A 20,605-nucleotide genomic window follows, 5' to 3' on the forward strand; every position below is an offset into this window, starting at 1 on the left:
CAAAATATTCTGTGGACAGATGAAACTACAGTTGTGTTGTTTGGAATGAACACCCAACACTGTGTGGAGGAGGGAACATCATGGTTTGGGCTGCTTTGCTGCCTCAGGGCTGAACAGCTTGCTATCAGACGGAAAAATGAATTCCCAAGTTTATCAAGACATTTTGCAGGAGAATGTTAGTCTATCTGTCCGCCAACTGAAGCTCAACAGAAGTTGGGTGATGCAACAGGACAACGATCAAAACACAGTAGTACATCAACGACAGAATGGCTTCAACAGTAGAAAATACGCCTTCTGGAGTGGCCCAGAGTCCTGACCTCAACCCGTTTAAGATGCTGTGGCATGACCTCAAGAGAGCGGTTCACACCAGACATCCCAAGAATATTGCTGAACTGATACAGTTTTGTAAAGAGGAATGGTCCAAAATTCCTCCTGACCGTTGTGCAGGTCTGAGCCGCAACTACAGAAAACGTTTGGGTAAGGTTATTGCTGCCAAATGAGGGTTAACCCGTTATTAAATCCAAGGGTTCACATACTTTTCCAACCCTGCACTGTGAGTAAAGTAACGCTCCCACGGTGTATTCAATAAAGACATGAAAACATATAATTGTTTGTGTGTTGTTAGTTTAAGCAGACTATGTTTGTCTATTGTTGTGACTTAGATGAAGATCAGATCAATTTAATGATCAGTTTATACAGAAATCCTGTTAATTGCAATGGATTCACATACTTTATCTTGCCATTGTAAACATCTCACCAAATTCATAATAGATCCACTGATGTTGATAACCTCTCAAAACCAAGTGTACTTACCCAGCCCTTTCTAAACAGTTGGCACCAGTGGTTTAGTGGAGGGTAAATGCGTAAATGGGAGTGTTACTTTCATTACTTTTCACGATGAGTAGTGTTTTTTTCCACTACTGTATATCACTGGGCACCACTGCAGCTGGTACACACAGTCAGTATTGGGGTACTGAGGTAGGTTGAGCTGGTACTTTTTATCCGTGGCAAGAGGCACAAAACGTCCCCGCAGATAGTGTTAGCGTCCACGGAAGTATGTTGATGACTTCTTAGGGGCAGTCAGGGAGACCATCTGTGCTGCTCTGCTCCTCATCCCAACCTGAAGAGGACATATAGTATGTGCGGATATCACTATCCCAAATGGAAACATTGTGGTCCAGCTAATAGCCATAAGGCACACTGGATTGAACCTCTGTATTCAACAAATAATGTTCCTTATATTTTCTCAACAAAATACTGCCCAAAATGTTGTTTTTATCAAGCCAAGGACAGTACCTTTTGCAATTGAGATATAAACTCAGAAAAAAAGAAACGTCCCTTTTTCAGGACGCTCTCTTTCAAAGATAATTCGTACAAATCCATATAACTTCACAGATCTTCATTGTAAAGGGTTTAAACACTGTTTCCCATGCTTGTTCAATAAACCATAAACAATTAATGAACATGCACCTGTGGAACGGTTGTTAAGACACTAACAGCTTACAGACGGTAGGCAATAAACCAAGATGGCATAGCAGTCAGACGTCTTTGTCCTCGTCTTGTCGTGTCCCGTGTATATATATATATTTACATATTTTCTTCGCATATCTTTTTCTATATTTTCTTTTCTAAAAACTCAACTTCAAAAGACTCTCCTGCAACCCGCCTCACCAATTAACAAAAAAAAAGTATTATTCACCTCAAATCTGAGGTTTACTGGCTAACGTTAGTATTCAGCTAACCACGGTTGGTGGTCATCAGCTATCCTTTAACTCGAAAAGCTATCGCCAGTTTTGTACAACGCAAGTCAGACCAGAGCATACCGGACCTATTTTCTCTCCATATCCCTGGATTTCTAACGCAAGCTCTGGACATTTACACCTGGATCTTGCAGCTAGCTAGCTGCTATCCGAGTGACTATTGGCTTACGTCGGGTCCCGGAGCAAACATCAATTATTCCGGAGCTAGCCAGCTGACGAGTTCCATCAGCCACTCCTGGGCTACAATCACCTTTCCGGACCCCTTTTACTGCCGATGCGGAGCCCCACCGGGCCTTCACAACTGGACTACTGACATTATCTGCCTGAGGGAGTTATCCAACAGGCCCCTCACGACATTACCTGAACGCCAATCTGCGTCCCGCTAATCGTTAGCTGTCTTATTGGCTGCTATCTGAATAGGTCTTTCGGACAATTTTCTTGGGTCACTATCAAATCAAATCAAATGTATTTATATAGCCCTTCGTTCATCAGCTGATATCTCAAAGTGCTGTACAGAAACCCAGCCTAAAACCCCAAACAGCAAGCAATGCAGGTGTAGAAGCACGGTGGCTAGGAAAAACTCCCTAGAAAGGCCAAAACCTAGGAAGAAACCTAGAGAGGAACCAGGCTATGTGGGGTGGCCAGTCCTCTTCTTGCTGTGCCGGGTGGAGATTATAACAGAACATGGCCAAGATGTTCAAATGTTCATAAATGACCAGCATGGTCGAATAATAGGGGGGGGGGGCAACCCAGACGGGAAGATCAGTGACTCAACCCACTCAAGTGACGCACCCCTCCTAGGGACGGTATGAAAGAGACCCAGTAAGCCAGTGACTCAGCCCCTGTAATAGGGTTAGAGGCAGAGAATCCCAGTGGAAAGAGGGGAACCGGCCAGGCAGAGACGCACTGTATGTGTGTATGTATGTTTGTATGTATGTAAATAATATTTGTTTTTTTCATGTATTTTTGTTGTTGTTGGTGGGGCAGCTAACTTGCTGAATTATTGTATTTTTGCAGTTTTATAATGCTATTTTACACACTTTGTCATGAGGCTAAGAGAAAATGTTGCGGTATTAAAACTAATTGTCTGTAATTCTACTCTTTTTGCCATGGGTCATAGAGAGCAATGTGCTCTTTTATAGCTCATCTCATGCCATTGTTCACATTCAGCAGAATCAAGAATAATCGCGTGTTTCGAGTACACTCCACTCAATATTTTATCATCCACAACGACACGGCTACTGCCGCAGCCTTGCGGATGGCTACATGTACACCACGACGAGTGTAATAGCCCAATCAGGATTTTTAAAAATTTAAATTACAATAAACAAAAAGGCACAAAATAAACCAGTTAATGACGGAAATATCTTCCCAATGGCCCTGTATAACTCCGACGGTAAATGTCGTTTGACCCTTCAACAGTGTCAAATTCTGAAGCACTAATCTCGCATTTTCGAACAAGCGACGTCAACAACTCCTAGTTCGCGTTTTCCATTTTAATTTAGGTCGGTACCAGGTCGGTACCTCTGGACTGTCTTTATCACATGACTTGTGTGTTTGTCCGGGTGATCTGAACATCCCATATCCGCATTTCAGTGTCGCTGAATATCATATTTTAAACTGTAACCTTCATGGATATGGTTGAACAGAGTTTGGACAGCTATTAGAGGTAAGAAAACGCGTCCCATGCTCACCGCTCGTAATAACTTCCCAAGCCTAGGCACCTTCTTCCTTAGCAACACATTAGCGCCACCTTTATTAATGTATTTTCAGTAATATATTTCGTTATTGGTTACATGAAACGGGCTATATTTTGCCCACGCTTGCATAACGTATTATTATTATTATTATTATTTTTTACAACGATTCCATTTTGATATCATTATGCAATATTCCACTATGGGTTTGATAATGATAATAATGATAATAATTGAACGCCCTTCTGAACAGCACTGTTATGAGCTGTGCCTTAAAAAAGACTGCAGCCATAAATTTTTTAGCCTCTGTTTGAAGGATTACGGGGGCGTTACCATTTGTCAATGTTTTGGAGGGAAAGTGTTGACCTGCTGATGCATGCAAGTTCCATTGACTGATTATCCCAAAGTTAAGTTAGTATACATTTTACTGATTCAACTTTAGCAGACTAGTATGCCACATTTTCTTTCGCAAACACCAGGGGGCACTCTTGCTACATAGCAGTGTACAGTACACAGTCAATTATAGTTACATTTTAGGATACAAGTATCAAACTTGGTACACTAATACAAGATACATTAAGGAACATTTTAAATATTGCAGGCAGTCTGGGAAGCCTACCAGTCAATCCAGATTTCCTGTTAGGGTAAAATCATTCCAAACAATATAACATTACAGAGTCATTGTTATATACCCACTAAATAAACCCCACTGATAATATAGACAACATTTCTGATAACAAAATACTCATAAGACTTTCATGGGGGTCACATTGAGGTCATTTTTACCATAGTTCAGTAGCTACAGGAAAAAATGTAATAGAGTTTGTAATAGAGCCACCACATTTCACACACAGCTAGGGCATGTCTAAGTAAGTAATTTTGGCTAAATTGCCATCACAGATTTAGTCCGTTAGCCCCCTAGCTGTCATTTTCAATATGGTCGTTGAAAAATAGACTAAACAGTTGGATTTGTGTGTGGTTCTGCAACAAATGAGACAAAGTACTACAGTATGAGTCATAATACCCATAAAACCTAGCGGTCAAACAGGGAAATGATTCTAGGGGTGTCCCTAATAAAAAATATAAAAAGTCTTGCTCAACCTAGGGTCTTCTGTTCTTTCGACCAATTGCTTGGTTTAAATTTTAAAACGTGTATTTTTCCCAATATAGCAACACTGTTTGTGTTTTAATAAAATCACCTATATATAGGCTACTGAACTTGTCTGATGCTTTAAGCACACTGTGATTAAATAATTAAGACACACAAATGGCTCAAGGGATCCAGAGATCAAAATAGCCTAACCAGATTATATATATATATATATATATATTTTTTTTTAAATGTGCCCGACCCCCTTACCCCCGCTGCTGCTGGCCTTCGCTCCTGCTGTTAAGTTTCCTAATAGCCTACACCAGGGGTCTGCAACATTTTCCATTTTATCTTACCATTTCTAGTTATGTTTTTTATATGCACATTTTCACAGAACAGTTTCATTCAATTTATAATAAAGTCTTTATTTCAAAAGCATTATCATGTACTTAATCAAAATTCTAAAAGTAATTTATATTGGCAACTATGTAAAAATAGCCTACATAAAGCCAACAAATAAAAACATCTGCAGCCTGCAGATAGGATATTTATTTTTATCAGGATAGATTCTATCAACAAACCTGAAACATTGTATCAACAATTAACTTGGGTCTAGCCTGAATTTGCACTAGCAAACTTTCAACATTGTATAAAATGTATAAAATATACTGGGCCCTCAGATTTTCCCGGTCCAGCAGGCTCCGGACAGGCATAGCTGTAGGCTATTTGCGCAAGGGATAAGAAGTAATCAGATAGTGTTGTGACGTTACTATCATTAATGTGATGACTTCTATTTATCGCATAATTACCTACTACATTGAAATATTACTTGATTAAATTAATCATGTAACAATTAACTCATTAGGAATTTGGGGCACCATGGCAGTTCTGTAACGAGTTACTATCTCCCGACTTAAGCTCTAAAGATAATATAAATATCTCTTACATCAGTAACAGTCAATTATTAGATATTTCCTCAGTCTCATTCTGAACATAGTTGACTTCGTAAATTTGCACAAACCCTTACCTAAGTGATGAATCAGCGATACACAAATTGGCTTAATTATTTATTTACTAACTAAATAATCACACAGAAATACAAACACACACACACACACACACACACACGGTATAGGTTATTGATTACTAACATAATGCAATGAAAACAGTCCCTAGTGGACTAACCCGATATCACTGCTTGTTACACAATGGAAAGGGGGTGGGAAAGATAAAGAGCAGGGAGATACAAAGAGAGTGGACTTATCCTACATACATTTGGAAACTACGCTCACCGTAAATATGAATATTTAGCACCCTAACAACCGCTCATTTGGATTAGAAATGCAACATATTTATGCTTAGATGTCTTTCTCTGTCGTCTCTCTGTTGAAACCACTCGGTCCGTCTATGGGGAGTAGTTCATGTAAGTCTCTGGTGTCCACCAGAAGTCACAATGTCCTTCTCAATTGTAGACCTCTTTTGTTCTGGAGTGTTTTTAGAATGGATCCTTCAGGTTTACCACACGGTGTTGAGAGGAAACTGTCCTTCCCTCCCCTCTTTGGTCAATTGTCCTAGACTACTTTACACACCAGCTGCAGACGGTGCATGTTTGGTCTAGTCTTCACCTTCGTTATTCGTAGAGAGTTACCATGTTCTGGTCTTGTAGTTTTAACCATTTCTACATGTGGACCATGTCCTCACGTTCTCTGGTCTGTATTTAAATTCCCAGCGAGTCCTTTTAAGCACTCTGGCCTGAAAGGCAGTTGCATTGCGTTGACACGAACTCTGACCTCATTAGGGGCGTGGCTTAGTTAGTGTGCAAGAGACATGAAAAACCATTAACTCATTATAAAATTAAAATCCTCAAACATTTACCTAGCAGATGGGTCCTTTTGATCCTCACCAAGGAGAGTCAGTCATGATAAGAGCATTACTTTTTTTCTCCTTTCACGGTGAGTGGTTATAGAAAGAGACCTGGAAAGATTTTTCAAATAGGCTACGTTGAGGAATTTTTGCCTTTCTCAATGGATGTAAAAACAGACTGTTTACTTCCAGTTTGAGATGAAGAAAAAAATACTTAGAGAAGTTCCACAGTGGTGCTGAGTTAAGACAATCAGAAATACCCTCAGATCTGCCAATGGGCACATTTTAAAGGCCTACATTTGCGCGCAGGCCAGGTAGCCTAGGCCTAATTCTATTTATAATCAGGTGCGTGTCCTTACTCAACATTGACATGAGTGCTACAAACAAACTCCAATTAATAAATGTACAACTCCTAAATGGAATGAAATAAACCAAAAGTTGTTCCTCACAAGTGTAGCCTAGGTTGTGCGGTCCACAAACAACTTGTTCACTCCAACATTGAGAACGGTAAAAGACTCTAATAATAATATATTGAAAGCATTAACAGAAATGACCACAACCAAACAAACATTGCAGATATAGAATGGGAATTAATGGTAAATGTACTACTGGTGATCCCTGCGGCCTCCACAATGGACTAGTCCACTGAGACAGGCGTCTTGTGCCATAAAATATATACACTACCGTTCAAAAGTTTGGGGTCACTTATAAATGTCCCTGTTTTTGAAAGAAAAGCACTTTTTTGTCCATTAAAATAACATCAAATAGATCAGAAATACAGTGTGGACATTGTTAATGTTGTAAAATACTATTATAGCTGGAAAGAACACATTTTCAATGGAATATCAACATAGGCGTACAGAGGCCCATTATCAGCAACCATCACTCCTGTGTTCCAATGGCATGTTGTGTTAGCTAATCCAAGTTTATCATTTAAAAAGGATAATTGATCAGTAGAAAACTCTTTTGCAATTATGTTAGTACACAGCTGAAAAGTGTTGTACTGATTAAACAAGCAATAAATCTGTCCTTCTTTAGACTAGTTGAGTATCTGGAGCATCAGCATTTGTGGGTTCGATTATAGGCTCAAAATGGCCACTAACAAAGACCTTTCTTCTGAAACTTGTCAGTCTATTCTTGTTCTGAGAATTAAAGGCTATTCCATGCAAGACATTGCCAAGAAACTGAAGATCTCGTACAACGCTGTGATCTACTCCCTTCACAGAACAGCGTAAACTGGCCCTAACCAGAATAGAAAGAGGAGTGGGAGGGAGTGGGAGGCCCTAGAACTATCTTCACAGCATAGCTGATTGGCTCAAACGCATTAATAATATATTGTTAGGGCTAGGGGTTCCGCTAGCAACATCCGCTGAAAAATCAGAGCGTGAAATTCCAAAACATTTTTTTGAAATATTTAACTTTCATACATTCACAAGTGCAAGACACAAAATTAAAGCTTAACTTCTTGTTAATCTACCCATCGTATCCGATTTCAAAAAGGCTTTACAGCGAAAGCACACCATATGATTATGTTAGGTCAGAGCCTAGTCACAAAAAGCAGAAATAGAGATACAATTAATCACTAACCTTTGATGATCGTCATCACATGGCACTCATAGGACTTCATGTTACACAATACATGTATGTTTTGTTCGATAAAGTACATATTTCTATCCAAAAACGTCAGTTTACATTGGCGCTTTATGGTCAGTAATGTTGTGCCTCGAAAACATCCGGAGAATTTTCAGAGAGCCACATGAATTTACAGAAATACTCATATTATGCACAGAATTATAGATATACTTCTCCTTAATTCACTGTGTGTCAGATTTCAAAAAAGCTTTACGGAAAAAGCAAACCATGCAATAATCTGAGTACGGCGCTCAGACACAAAAACAAGCCATGCAGATACCCGCCATGTTGTGGAGTCAGTAAAAGTCAGAAATAGCATTATAAATATTCACTTACCTTTGATGATCTTCATCAGAATGCACTCCCAGGAATTCCAGTTCCACAATAAATGTTTGTTTTGTTTGATAAAGTCCATCATTTATGTCCAAATAACTCCTTTTGTTAGCGCGTTTGGTAAACAAATCCAAACTCACGAGGCGCAGGCAAGTCCAGGCGAAAGTTCAGACGAGAAGTTCAAAAAGTTATATTACAGTTCGTAGAAACATGTCAAACGATGTATAGAATCGATCTTTAGGATGTTTTTAAGGAGAATTCCTTTGTCTTTAGAAATGCAATGGTATGCAGGTCGCTCTCACGAGTGTGCGCGTGATCAGCTCATGCCACTCTGTCAGACCTCTTACTCAATCAGCTCTCATTCGCCCCCACTTCACAGTAGAAGCCTCAAACAAGGTTCTAAAGACTGTGGACATCTAGTGGAAGCCGTAGGAAATGCAATATGACCCCATAGACACCGTATATTCAATAGGCGATGAGTTGAAAAACTACAAACCTCAGATTTCCCACTTCCTGGTTGGATTTTTCTCAGGTTTTCACCTGCCATATGAGTTCTGTTATACTCACAGACATCATTCAAACAGTTTTAGAAACTTCAGAGTGTTTTCTGTCCAATACTACTGATATATGCATATATTAGTAACTGGGCCTGAGTAGCAGGCAGTTTACTCTGGGCATGCTTTTCATCCGAACGTGAAAATGCTGCCCCCTATCCCAAACAGGATTTATGAATGAAAGAGATTCCACAAATTAACTTTTAACAAGGCACACCAGTGAATTTAAATGCATTTCAGGTGACAAACTCATGAAGCTGGTTGAGGGAATGCCAAGAGTGTGCAAAGCTGTCAAGGCAAAGAGTGGCTACTTCGAAGAATCTCAAATATAACATATGTTGATTTGTTTAACACTTTTCTGTTACTACATGATTTCATGTGTGTTATTTCATAGTTGATGTCTTCATTATTCTCTGTATAAAATAGTACAAATAAAGAAAAACCCTTGAATTAGTAGGTGTGTCCAAACTTTTGACTGGTATCGTAAAGGTTTTAGAATGCTCAATTTAAAAAAATCTTGGTTGACTTAACAGCCTGTCGACCAAACAATTGACCAGTCAACTAAATGGGGTCAGCCCTAAATGGTTCCAATAGTTTTTCCACCATTCATTTTTCACATAGGGGATTTTAGGCTTCCCCTACAGTGACGTTTTGATAACCGTGTAAATATCTCGACCAAGGTGATTTTTATCAATATATTTTCCTGTATTTACCCCCCCCCCCCCACAAAAAAAAATGCAACGCCAATTAGCTGCTAATGTGGCTATCATATAGAAATTCAAATGCCATGATGATCTGGATGAGACTGCCGAATCGAGGCAAAGGTAAGAATCTCTGGATGAAATAATGTTAACTACATTTAGTAATTAATAAATTATCTATTTCCTTAAATTTACAATTCTGTGAACTGCCTTGGGCAAGTTACAAATTTACACAATACCTGTTTGCAAAGGTGTCAGCTAAAGATGACATGCAGGAATTTGTAGTCATGATATCTACTTTGAGGCTAATTAGCATTTTCGAATATGAGAGTAAATAGAGCCAAATATATTGATAAAACTCACAATGTCCAAAAGCGATTTACACAGTTATCAAAACACATCCCTTATTTAAGTGTTTCAAAAATCCCATATGTGTCACAGCTTTCCTCCTGGGAAGGAGAGGCAGACCAAAATGCAGCGTGGTTATAGTTCATGTTTTTTAATATGTAAACTCAACATGAACATAATACAAAAAAAATAAATGTGGCAAAACCGAAACAGCCCTATCTGGTGCAACAAACACAAAAACAGGAAACATCCACCCACAAAACCCAACACAAAACAGGCTACCTAAATATGTTTCCCAATCAGAGACAATGACTAAAACCTGCATCTGATTGAGAACCATATCAGGCCAAACATAGAAATAGACAAACTAGACACACAACATAGAATGCCCACTCAGATCACACCCTGACCAAACAAAACACAGAAACATACAAAGCAAACTATGGTCAGGGTGTGACAATATGGGAAAAATGAATGGTGGAAAAAACATTTCCCTGTTTGACCACTAGGTTTTATGGGTATTATGACACATCCACTGTGGGGCTTTATAAGCAAGTTGCATAACATAAAAGGTAAAGGTGATAAGGACGAATCTATTCAACCAATAAATCTCAAATAAGGAAATTACATGACATCTTAACATTATGACTTAACAAACAATTTTTTATGAGCCTATCAAGGCAGTCCTGATAATTAGTGACAAGTGTGTGACATTTAGAGAGAGTCAACAGGTGAAATCAGCTTGGTTAATCAAGTTCATCTCAGTAGTATGTAGTATCCACTCTGAGGGCTTTTGTACAGGTGCCAACTAGCTGTATAGGGCCATATTGGACATGATTCACATGGCCATATCTCCATAAATAATTGCTACATACAGCCCAATGATGTCTTAAAATGTTTGAGGGGGTCTGGAAAACAATAAAATGGCCCAAAGATGCCATATTCATATCCCTTAAAATCTTAGTATAAAAGTGGTGAAAACGTGTGCCAACTCACTACTGTTGAAAACGTGTGCCAACTTACTACTGTTTGTACATTGTTTCATAGCTAGTTCCAATAGTTTACATGTAAACACTAAAAACTATTATGTGTGTTACCTGAAGTCTATTGATTGCAATGATATATAATGATATTCTGTTTTATGTCAATTTTAAGACAAATTACAGGAAACCTGTGTACACGTAACTTTTTATATAAAATCCCATTGTAAATGTACACTACATGAATGTACACTCAAAGTATGTGAACACGTGCTCGTCGAACATCTCATTCCAAACTCATGGGCATTAATATGGAGTTGGTCCTCCCTTTGCTGCTATAACAGCCTCCACTCTTCTGTGAAGGATTTCCACTAGATGTTGGAACATTGCTGCGGGGACTTGCTTCCATTCAGCCACAACAGCATTAGTGAGGTTGCACACTGATGTTGGCAATCAGGCCTGGCTCGCAGTCGGCGTTCCAATTCATCCCAAAGGTGTTCAATGGGGTTGAGGTCAGGGCTCTGTGCAGTACAGTGAAGTTCTTCCACACCCTTTCTGTATGGACCTCGCTTTGTACACGGGGGCATTGTCATGCTGAAACAGTAAAGGCCCCAAACTGTTGCCACAAAATTGGAAGCACAGAATCGCCTAGAATGTTATTGTATGCTGTAGCTCTAAGATTTCCCTTCACTGGTACTAAGAGACCTAGCCCGAATCGTGAAAAACAGCCCGAGACCATTATTCCGCCTCCACCCAACTACATTAAAACAGATAACGTTCTCCTGGCATCCGCTAAACCCAGATTCGTCACTGAGTCACTGAGCTCTTCAGTACGGGCTATTCTACTGTCAATGTTTGTCTAATGAGATTGCATGGCTGTGTGTTTGATTGTATAAACCTGTCAGCAACAGGTGTGGCTAAAATATCAGAATCCACAAATTTTGAAGGAGTCCACATACCTTTGGCCACATAGCGTATAATATCCAACTGGTTGGTGGCCATAGCTGTCCATAATGAAAATGTCAGCCATGGGTGTAATGAACAAAATCTGTGATGGCTCGAGCCAAAAATATTTCACATTTTTCCCGTAGCTGCTGGACTATGTTGGAAATGACCTCAATATAACCCCCATGAAGGTCTTATAACCCCCATGAAGGTCAAGAGTATTCTATGGTCAGAATGATTGTCTATATTATCTGTGGAGTTTATTTAGTGGGTAGATAACATAAAGTTATTTTGATATTGTTTGGAATGATTCTACCCTATATATTTTTTTTAATTAACAGGAAATCCGAATGGCAGCCATTTTATTAAATGGCCACCCTGGTTGACTGACATGCTTCCCAGACTGCCTCCAATCTTTAAAATGTTCCTTAAGGTATCTAGTAATAGTATACCAAGTTTGACACTTGTATCATGAAGTGGAAGGATCTCACGTATATTTGGTTCTTATCCCTTGGAGTATTATTAATTTGCCTATAGTACACAGCTGTTTTAATTGAATATTAGTGTTTTAAAAGAACTCCCTTATCCCTCCATCAGTCACGGCAAACAGAGGAGGTTCTCCAATTGGAAGGTAGGTATCGGATGTGCGATTTCCTCTGTTCAAATGCTGGAATTTTGAAATGTGTTTTTGTGAGAGAGAGATTGTGAAAGTGTGGATTCTAACGTGCTAGTGTGTTTTTCTCAGAGGGTGTGGTGACGGAGGAGCAGACTGCAGTTACCATACAGAGTGCACAGCAGGCCGCAGCTTTTGCAGATCATAATGTTCAATACCAGTTCTGCACAGCGGATAGGTGAGCTCAATCAATGACCCAGTCAATTTTGTCTATATTCTTTCTTGATTGTATATTCTATTTATGGTTGTCCGCACCATTTCACCGGCTCAAATTCCTGGTACATCTAAATGTACTTGGATTCTGATTCTATATGAAATGTTTGGCATATTCATGTCCTGACCACCTCCCCTTGACTTTCTTCACTCCAGTTGACCTATCATGTGGTCTAGGTGACAGATGACCAGCTAGAGGCAGCAGGCGACGGTACTGGGGCAGTCAGTGTGGTCTTCACTGCTGCATTTACTGGAGTACAGCAAGCAGTAGTGTGTGTGTGTGTGTGTGTGTGTGTGTGTGTGTGTGTGTGTGTGTGTGTGTGTGTGTGTGTGTGTGTGTGCGCACGTGGCGTACACAATATCATTTTAGTGAAGTATTGATGTTTCATTTACCTCTCTCCTCATTCAGAACCCCTTCAGTAATGGAGGTAGTCCTGCGGAGGAGATGGTGGGAGGGGAGTTTTTTTTGCCAATTTCTCTGCTGACACAGTCAGAGATTGGGCAGCCAAAGCAGTGTCGGTGCAGTCTGACCCAACATTTAAACAGGTCGGAGGTGAGTAGCTTTCTCACTCATCATTATTCGCGATTCATTCAGGACTATCCCTAATCATAGTAGCATTCATGTAGAAGTGTTTAAAATCATATTATATTCTTGTTTACAGTAAAAGTGACTCCAAAATGACACAATACATTATTTACCATTAATTTCTATTGGGCACAAAATAATCTGAAACACAACCAAAACAAACAGAAAATGCATCCAACAAGTTTGTAGAGTCACAAGCTTGATGTAGTCATTGCGTGTTAGGAATATGGGACCAAATACAAAACGTTTGACTTCTTTAATACACAGATACAGTAAGTGAATTTGTCCCAATACTTTTCATCCCCTAAAATGGGGGGACTATGTACAAAAAGTGCTGTAATTTCTAAATGGTTTACCTGATATGGATGAAAATACCCTCAAATGAAAATACCCTCAAATAGTCATTGTATCATTTGATATCCAAAGTGTTTGAGTGCAGTGCCAAAACAACAAAAAATGTGTCACTGTCACAATAATTACGGAGGTCACTCTTTATTATTATTATATATATATTTTCAAATTCAGTTTTTAACCCTGTTTTCTGAGGGACCTTAGTTCGAATCAGTTTTGACCTAGTATCTAAGTGTGGCAGTATTTAGTCTGTAAATAGTTAGCATGTGAAGGTTAATGTGTGTAAACATGTATGGGCATAACCATAAATACTGTAGTTCAGTGCCTCTACCTAATAAGTAATGTACCCCTAAAGACATGTATTTACTTACTAGTAAGATGCCCACATAGTGAAAAGAAACAAATGGATATCCTTTGAACTATGTTAAAGAATGATCACAACAAACAAGATGTAAAGTTATACATTATTATAAAAATCACGACGTACCAATTCAGTTTCAAATCAAAAATGAACAATTATCAACACATTTCAATCACGTCTATGTTAATTAGTAAGGACCTGGTACCAGGTTTTAATACCTAAGAACACTCATATAAACAGTGGGGACACCTTTTAAACCGATAAAATAAGTAGAATACTCACGGCCCTGAATCCAGATCAGCTACGCGTGACCGATGAGAAGCGCGCGAGTGCAACAACAGTCGAACTGGCCATTCAAACACAAAAATCCTCCTCGACTAAACGGGACTGGTCTCAATGTAGCTAATTATATAGCTACAGTTATTCTCTTGTTTTACCACAACCAGTGGCTAATGTGACTCACATCACACCGAGCTCTGTGTCTCACAGCATCAAAAAGCGGAGACCATCCGATGACTGTTGAACCAGAAACAATTCCAACGCTGTCCTCACGGTGGTCAGGGATGCGGGACTAGCTAACGGTTCATCACTTTGGTTTACTCAGACCGCGTTACAACAACTTTGTAAAACAATCAAATAGCTGTCTTGCTAGCTCGTGGAGAAATTTGACATGCTCAAAAATCCTGCAGAAATGCTAAATTGACTGGCCTGATGAACTCGGGATGGCCGGGCAGTGATAGTTGTTCCTTTCCATCACTCGTTGTGTTGATTTCATCATGTCCATCTGGTGATGTTTTTTTCACTATAGAATCATATTGCAAATGCACGTGCATTTGCAATATGTTTCAATGGGCATTTACCATCACGAATTTGGCATGCTCAACACAGGATGGCCGGGCATTGATAGTGGTTGTTCTCCATCGCTCGTTGTGTTGATTTCATTATGTCCATTTGTTTATGTTTTCTCACTTTTGCAAATTCACTGTGCATTTGCAATATGGTTCAATGGGCATTTACCATCACGAATTTGTCATGCTATAAAAAATCCTGCAGGAATGCGAAATTGACTGGCCCGATGAACTCGGGATGGCTGGGCAGTGATTCTGGTTCCTCTCCATCGCTCGTTAGGGTTGATTTCAGAATGTCACTTTGGTGATGGTACCTCACTGTACACACCCCAGAAAAGGTGTTGGTACCTCACTGTTTAAACATATTGCAAATGGACAAGAGTCACCAGCAAGTCACCGTCCATCAGTCAATTAGATATCATTCTGACACCAAACTGATACAAACTGACACCAAACCCACTTTTTCCAACTCGTTTAGTAGCCAACTATCACATACTACAGAGCTGGCCCAAAATTCACAACGCCTTCTATTCAAACCATAATAAAAACGTAAAACACGTAGTTACGTTCCAGCTGCGGGTCCAGTTCTGATGTTATGTGTAGGCCTAGCTGAGGCGACCCCGAATCCCAAGTTTCGGCTCGATATGTCATTTGGTGCCTGAGCAAGACCCTAATTCGTGCTGAAAATCCCCCTTTTTTCCATTACTTGCTACGGGGTCCTTGAATGAGCTATCGGACAGAAACGTTGGGGTCCGTCTATATGGGCCGAGACGGTCGCAATGCACCTAGTCTTGCGACTCTGGGACATTTCTAAATGTCGTCATTTACGTGATGCAAAATGAATTGAAGTTATTGCAAATGTACGAGGCTGTTTCTTGGTCCGAGAACCTTCTAGAGCCACGTAACTCACCACGCACTATCGACCTGAGGTCTAGAACAGGTTTCTAAAGTTTCGGAACTCTAGGTCTGACGGTTCTTTTTTAGCTCGAACAAAGCTAACTATTGCAGGCACTGTCTGTCTCTACGCACCCCAATTACGTCCCTCCTTCCAAGTTGTGTGTGTGTGTGATTTAGTTTTTCTTAGAAATTTTATGGGAAAAATGACTGATTTACAGTTCATGGGGGTTGCCTAATCACACATATGAAGTTTTGGAAAGATCTGACTTTTTTAACCCTTCGAAACAGCCCCTGTGACACCAATTATAGCACTTCCGGTTGGCACAGGAAGCCATAAGTAAACACATATCCTGATTGGGGTATGCCTTTACAGAATCCTGAGTTTTAAGTCTTTACGTTAAGAACTGAGTTATTTACAGAGGGTTTGGTGAGTGTGTGTCATTTCAGAAAATCACAGAAATCTCACAGAGCTCCGCAGCACACTTTAAAAAGATTCATATGAACACCCTAAAACTGGATCTGTAACTGTTTAAAAAAAAAAAACTATTTTTGAACATCACCAATTTGACATTGTACGATTTCTCTTAAATGACGATAGATAAATGGCTGGTTCTTTTTTTATTGACACCGGAGGCTCCTTGATATTTTCATTTTGGACCTTTAATCCCAGAAAAATGGCCATAACTCAAAAACGGTTGAGGCCTAGATGCCATCTTGTTCGGGGCCAACTGCCCATTATGCCAAACCTACGCTCATCAAGTTTCGGCTTCGAAATATTTTCCGTTTTGGAGATAAGGCCACGTCGTGATTCGTGATGTTTTGTACGTTTGCAATATGATTGCTTATGCCCTCTTGTGGGATTTACCGGGACAGCGGAAAAATGACCAAAATTGGATTATTTTATAAAACGGAAACCGAATGTCTGAGAGAGTTCGTGCTGCATGGCCCGACGCCATTTTTAGAAACATTTTTGGACGTCTAGTAAGAGACCGTACATTTGCAATATGGACTTTCTCACTAACCATATGGCGAATGTCAAAATGTTCCCTTAAGGTATGGTATACTTAATGTAGTTGCTGTGTAATTTGGAGCTTGTAGCTGATTTGTCTTGTATTGCCAAATAGAGCTGTCACCGACTGAAAATAATCTTTGATGACCGACTCAAGGAGCTTGAGTCCAAGATAACCAGAAGAAGTCTTAGGCTACAAATGTGCCGTCTGCAAAAAACTCAGGCGGATACACAGTGAGATGAAAGGGGATGTCTGGCATTATATGTTAATAGTAATAAACATACACTTCAGGAAATCAGATTTGTTATAAAATATTAGTTATTAGTGTTGCACCATTGTTCTGACATAATACTACCATGTACAATTTCAGTAGCACATCAGTGGAGGCTGGTGGGATGAGCAATAGGAGGTCAGGCTCATTGTAATGGCTGGAATGGAATAAATGGTACGGTATCAAACACAAATATATGGAAACCACATTTTTGACTCCGTTCCATTTTTTCCATTCCGGCCACTACAATGAGCCTGTCCTCATATAGCTCCTCCCACAAGCCTCCACTGTAGCACATATGTGTCTTAGAGTGATGGACTGTGCCATCCCTGCGGCCTCCGCAATGGATTAATCCACTGAGACAGGCACGAAACAGGCAGGTGTCTCGTGTGGCATTAAAAATAAATGTTTTTTGGCCTATCGACCAAACAACTGACCAGTCGACTAAATGGGGTCAGCCCTAATTGCCAATCTGCCTTGTCAAACAAGGCACTCATTTATTTCCCTCTGAATTCAATCCCATTGAATCTATAATGTTACTGGGTGTACAATTTGTAAACTAATAACGAACATAACTAGTTCACAGGACACTATAAAGAGCAGTTATCTGTATTTATCAAGACCGGCACAAAAGAGAGCGGTTGTCGATTTGTTTACAGTTCCTAGCAACGGAAAGACGAGCATGAGACACTGTGACTCAGCGCTGTATAATCTCCCCATGTTTGCACATCCTGATTTACACGCTTGTTACACAAAATTAACTCAAAATTGAACATCTTTCACACCCACCTCTGTGCTCTTATAGCTTATGGTTCTAATTGATTTATTCCAAGCCCCATAAAACAAGTATATTTTTTATTGAATGTAACCTACTGGTTAGAGTACATGTACTGTAATATAAACGATTTAAGTAATACGGATGATCGATTTATTCATTTTTAAATTAAATATAAATATGGTTTGTGGAGGTATGGGTAATGGTTATACTATAATTGTGGTACAGTTTTAGGGAATGTAATTTATCATAGATGATCTTTGAGTTACATCACATAACAGAGTATACCTAATACATATAATATACATAATTGCACTGAACATACATACATCTTCATGCATGACTAATTGAAACATAAACACTCAAGGGGGGCATGTTTTTCTGTATTTATCAGTCTTGGAGGCTGACCCCTATCAGACTTGACCCCTCTCACACTTTAAAATGTGTAGTGTAGCCACGAAGCTCCTGAAGCAGTGACTGAGCATGCTCCTGACAGCCACCGAGGAGAAATAGAAGATGATGGGGTCCAGGCAGGCGTTGAGGGTACTGGAGAGCAACGCTACATCCCTCCAACTCTCGCTGTCTTTCCGGACGAACCCCACCACGTGGGATACGTTGTAGGGCCCAAAGCAGAGGGCAAACACCAAAAGGGTGCCCAGTGCCAGCCCAATGGCCCGCAGGCGCCGCCGCCGCCCGATGTTGGGCAACCGAGACAGGATACGGATGAAGTTGACATAGCAGAAGGTGCAGACCAGGAAGGGGACGCAGAAGAGGACCAGGAACAGCTCCAGACGCACTGGGAGAAGGATGCTGAGCTGGCCTTGGGTGAAGTTCAGGTAGCACGTTGTCGGGGGATCGTCCATAATGGTCCCATTGCTATATATCCAGTGGGAGCAGGGCACAATGTACACGACGCTAAGGTTCAGTGATGACACCACCCAACATATGATACTGGCCACCACAGCATAGCGTGGCCTGTGACACAGGGCGTATCTGATAGGGAAGGCCACACCAAGGTAGCGCTCCACACTCACCGCGGTCAGGAGGAGGGTGCTGTTGTAGATGGTGGAGTAGAACAGGAAACCAGTGACTGGACACAAGAAGAAGGGGAGGTTCCAGTTCATGTCATCAACAGCCTCCTTCATCTTGAAGGGCAGAAAAGTGAGGAAGATGAGGTCGGAGATGGTCAGGTTGAGGAGCAGGATGTCGATGGGGGCAGGTTTGCGGCGCACCTTTTGGCAAAAGGTGCAGAATGCCAGGATGTTGGCAGGTACCCCAATCAGGAAGGTGGCAATGTAAACAGACAGCAACAGATGAGTGATCGGCATGGCGATTAGCCTACTTCATCAGTCTCAGACACTTGGAGACTCACGACACAACTGGAAAGAGAAAAGGGTGAAAAATAGCTTATCAAGTTGCATGGACTCACTCAGTGTGCAATAATAGTGCTTAACATGGTTTTTAATGTCTACCTCGTCTTTGTACCCCACACTTACTCCACAATACTAACCTAATTGACAGAGTGAAGAGAAGGAAGCCTATAGAGGATACAAATATTCCAAATCATGCATCCTGTTTGCAAATTGACTTTTGTCCTGAATACAAAGTGTTATGTTGGGACAAATCCAATAGAACACATTACTTAGTACCACTCTACATATTTTCAAGCAGAGTGGTGACTGCATCATGTTATGGGTATGCTTGTAATCTTTATGGACAGGAGTTTTTCAGGATGAAAAATAAATGGAATGTAGCTAAGCACAGGCAAAGTCCTAGAGAAAAACCTGGTTCAATTTGCTTTCCACCAGACACTGGGAGATAAATTCACCTTTCAGAGGACAATTACCTAAAGCTCAAGGCCAAATCTACAATGGAGTTGCTTACCAAGAAGACAGTGAATCTTCCTGAGTGGCCGAATTACAGTTTTGACTTAAATCTGCATTAAAATCTATGGCACGACTTGAAAATGGTTGTCTAGCAATGATCAACAACCAACTTGAATAATTTTGAAAATAATAAGAGGTAAATATTGTACAATCCAGGTGTGCAAAGCTCTTAGAGACTTACCCAGAAACACTCACAGCTGGAATCGATACCAAAGGGGATTTTAACACGTATTAACTCAGGGGTAAGATAATTTATGTAAATTCGATATTTATTTATTTTATTTTCAATACATTTCCACTTTGTCATAATGAGGTATTGTGAGTATGAATACTTTCTGAAGGCACTGTGTTACCGAAAAGGTGTCCCATAAAAATATCTCATGAGATACTAACTTTCAGACATTATCTGTCAGCAGTAGGAAACACTACACGTCAGCCATCTTTTTGTCTGCTTTTGTGTTTTGATTTGATTGTTCACCTGTATAAAACACAAGCCTCAACTTTGGGGTTATTTATAAAAATGGAGTTACTGTTAAATGTATCACCTGTGTTCTGAAGAAGTTACATCTTTAGAAGAGATTGGATTGATGCAAATTCAGAATGGACTTAGAATGATAACAAGATATACAGTAAAAGAGTGAATAGATGCTATTCAATATTAATTTCACAGCGGGTAAAAGTAGATGATACATTCTGTTGTGGTGAAGTTTTGTGAATAACCCATCTTTTTTTACTGATACCTCATTCATACTGTAACTAATGTGAGAGGAAAAGTGTCCGTTTTCTAATGACAAACTCACCTCCATCTTGAAAATCTGTATCCCCATGATC

The 20,605-nt window shown here is 40.0% G+C and overlaps 1 protein-coding gene across 1 annotated transcript; it reads right to left on the reverse strand.

Annotated features, from left to right (window-relative positions):
* Positions 1-17,956: 17,956 nt before the first annotated feature.
* On the reverse strand, positions 17,957-19,379 carry LOC115128268 (free fatty acid receptor 3-like). The gene has a single exon (XM_029657959.2). It carries the CDS (start codon positions 19,214-19,216, stop codon positions 18,302-18,304), a length of 915 nt encoding a protein of 304 aa, XP_029513819.2. The 5' UTR covers positions 19,217-19,379; the 3' UTR covers positions 17,957-18,301.
* Between the last annotated feature and the right edge of the window lie 1,226 nt (positions 19,380-20,605).

The sequence above is a fragment of the Oncorhynchus nerka genome, linkage group LG4 (genome assembly GCF_034236695.1).
Source record: "Oncorhynchus nerka isolate Pitt River linkage group LG4, Oner_Uvic_2.0, whole genome shotgun sequence".
NCBI classification, from domain to species: domain Eukaryota; kingdom Metazoa; phylum Chordata; class Actinopteri; order Salmoniformes; family Salmonidae; genus Oncorhynchus; species Oncorhynchus nerka.

Excerpts from the sequence above, each read along its gene's own strand:
- LOC115128268 (XM_029657959.2), bottom strand. The coding sequence starts at position 19,216 with ATGCCGATCACTCATCTGTTGCTGTCTGTTTACATTGCCACCTTCCTG.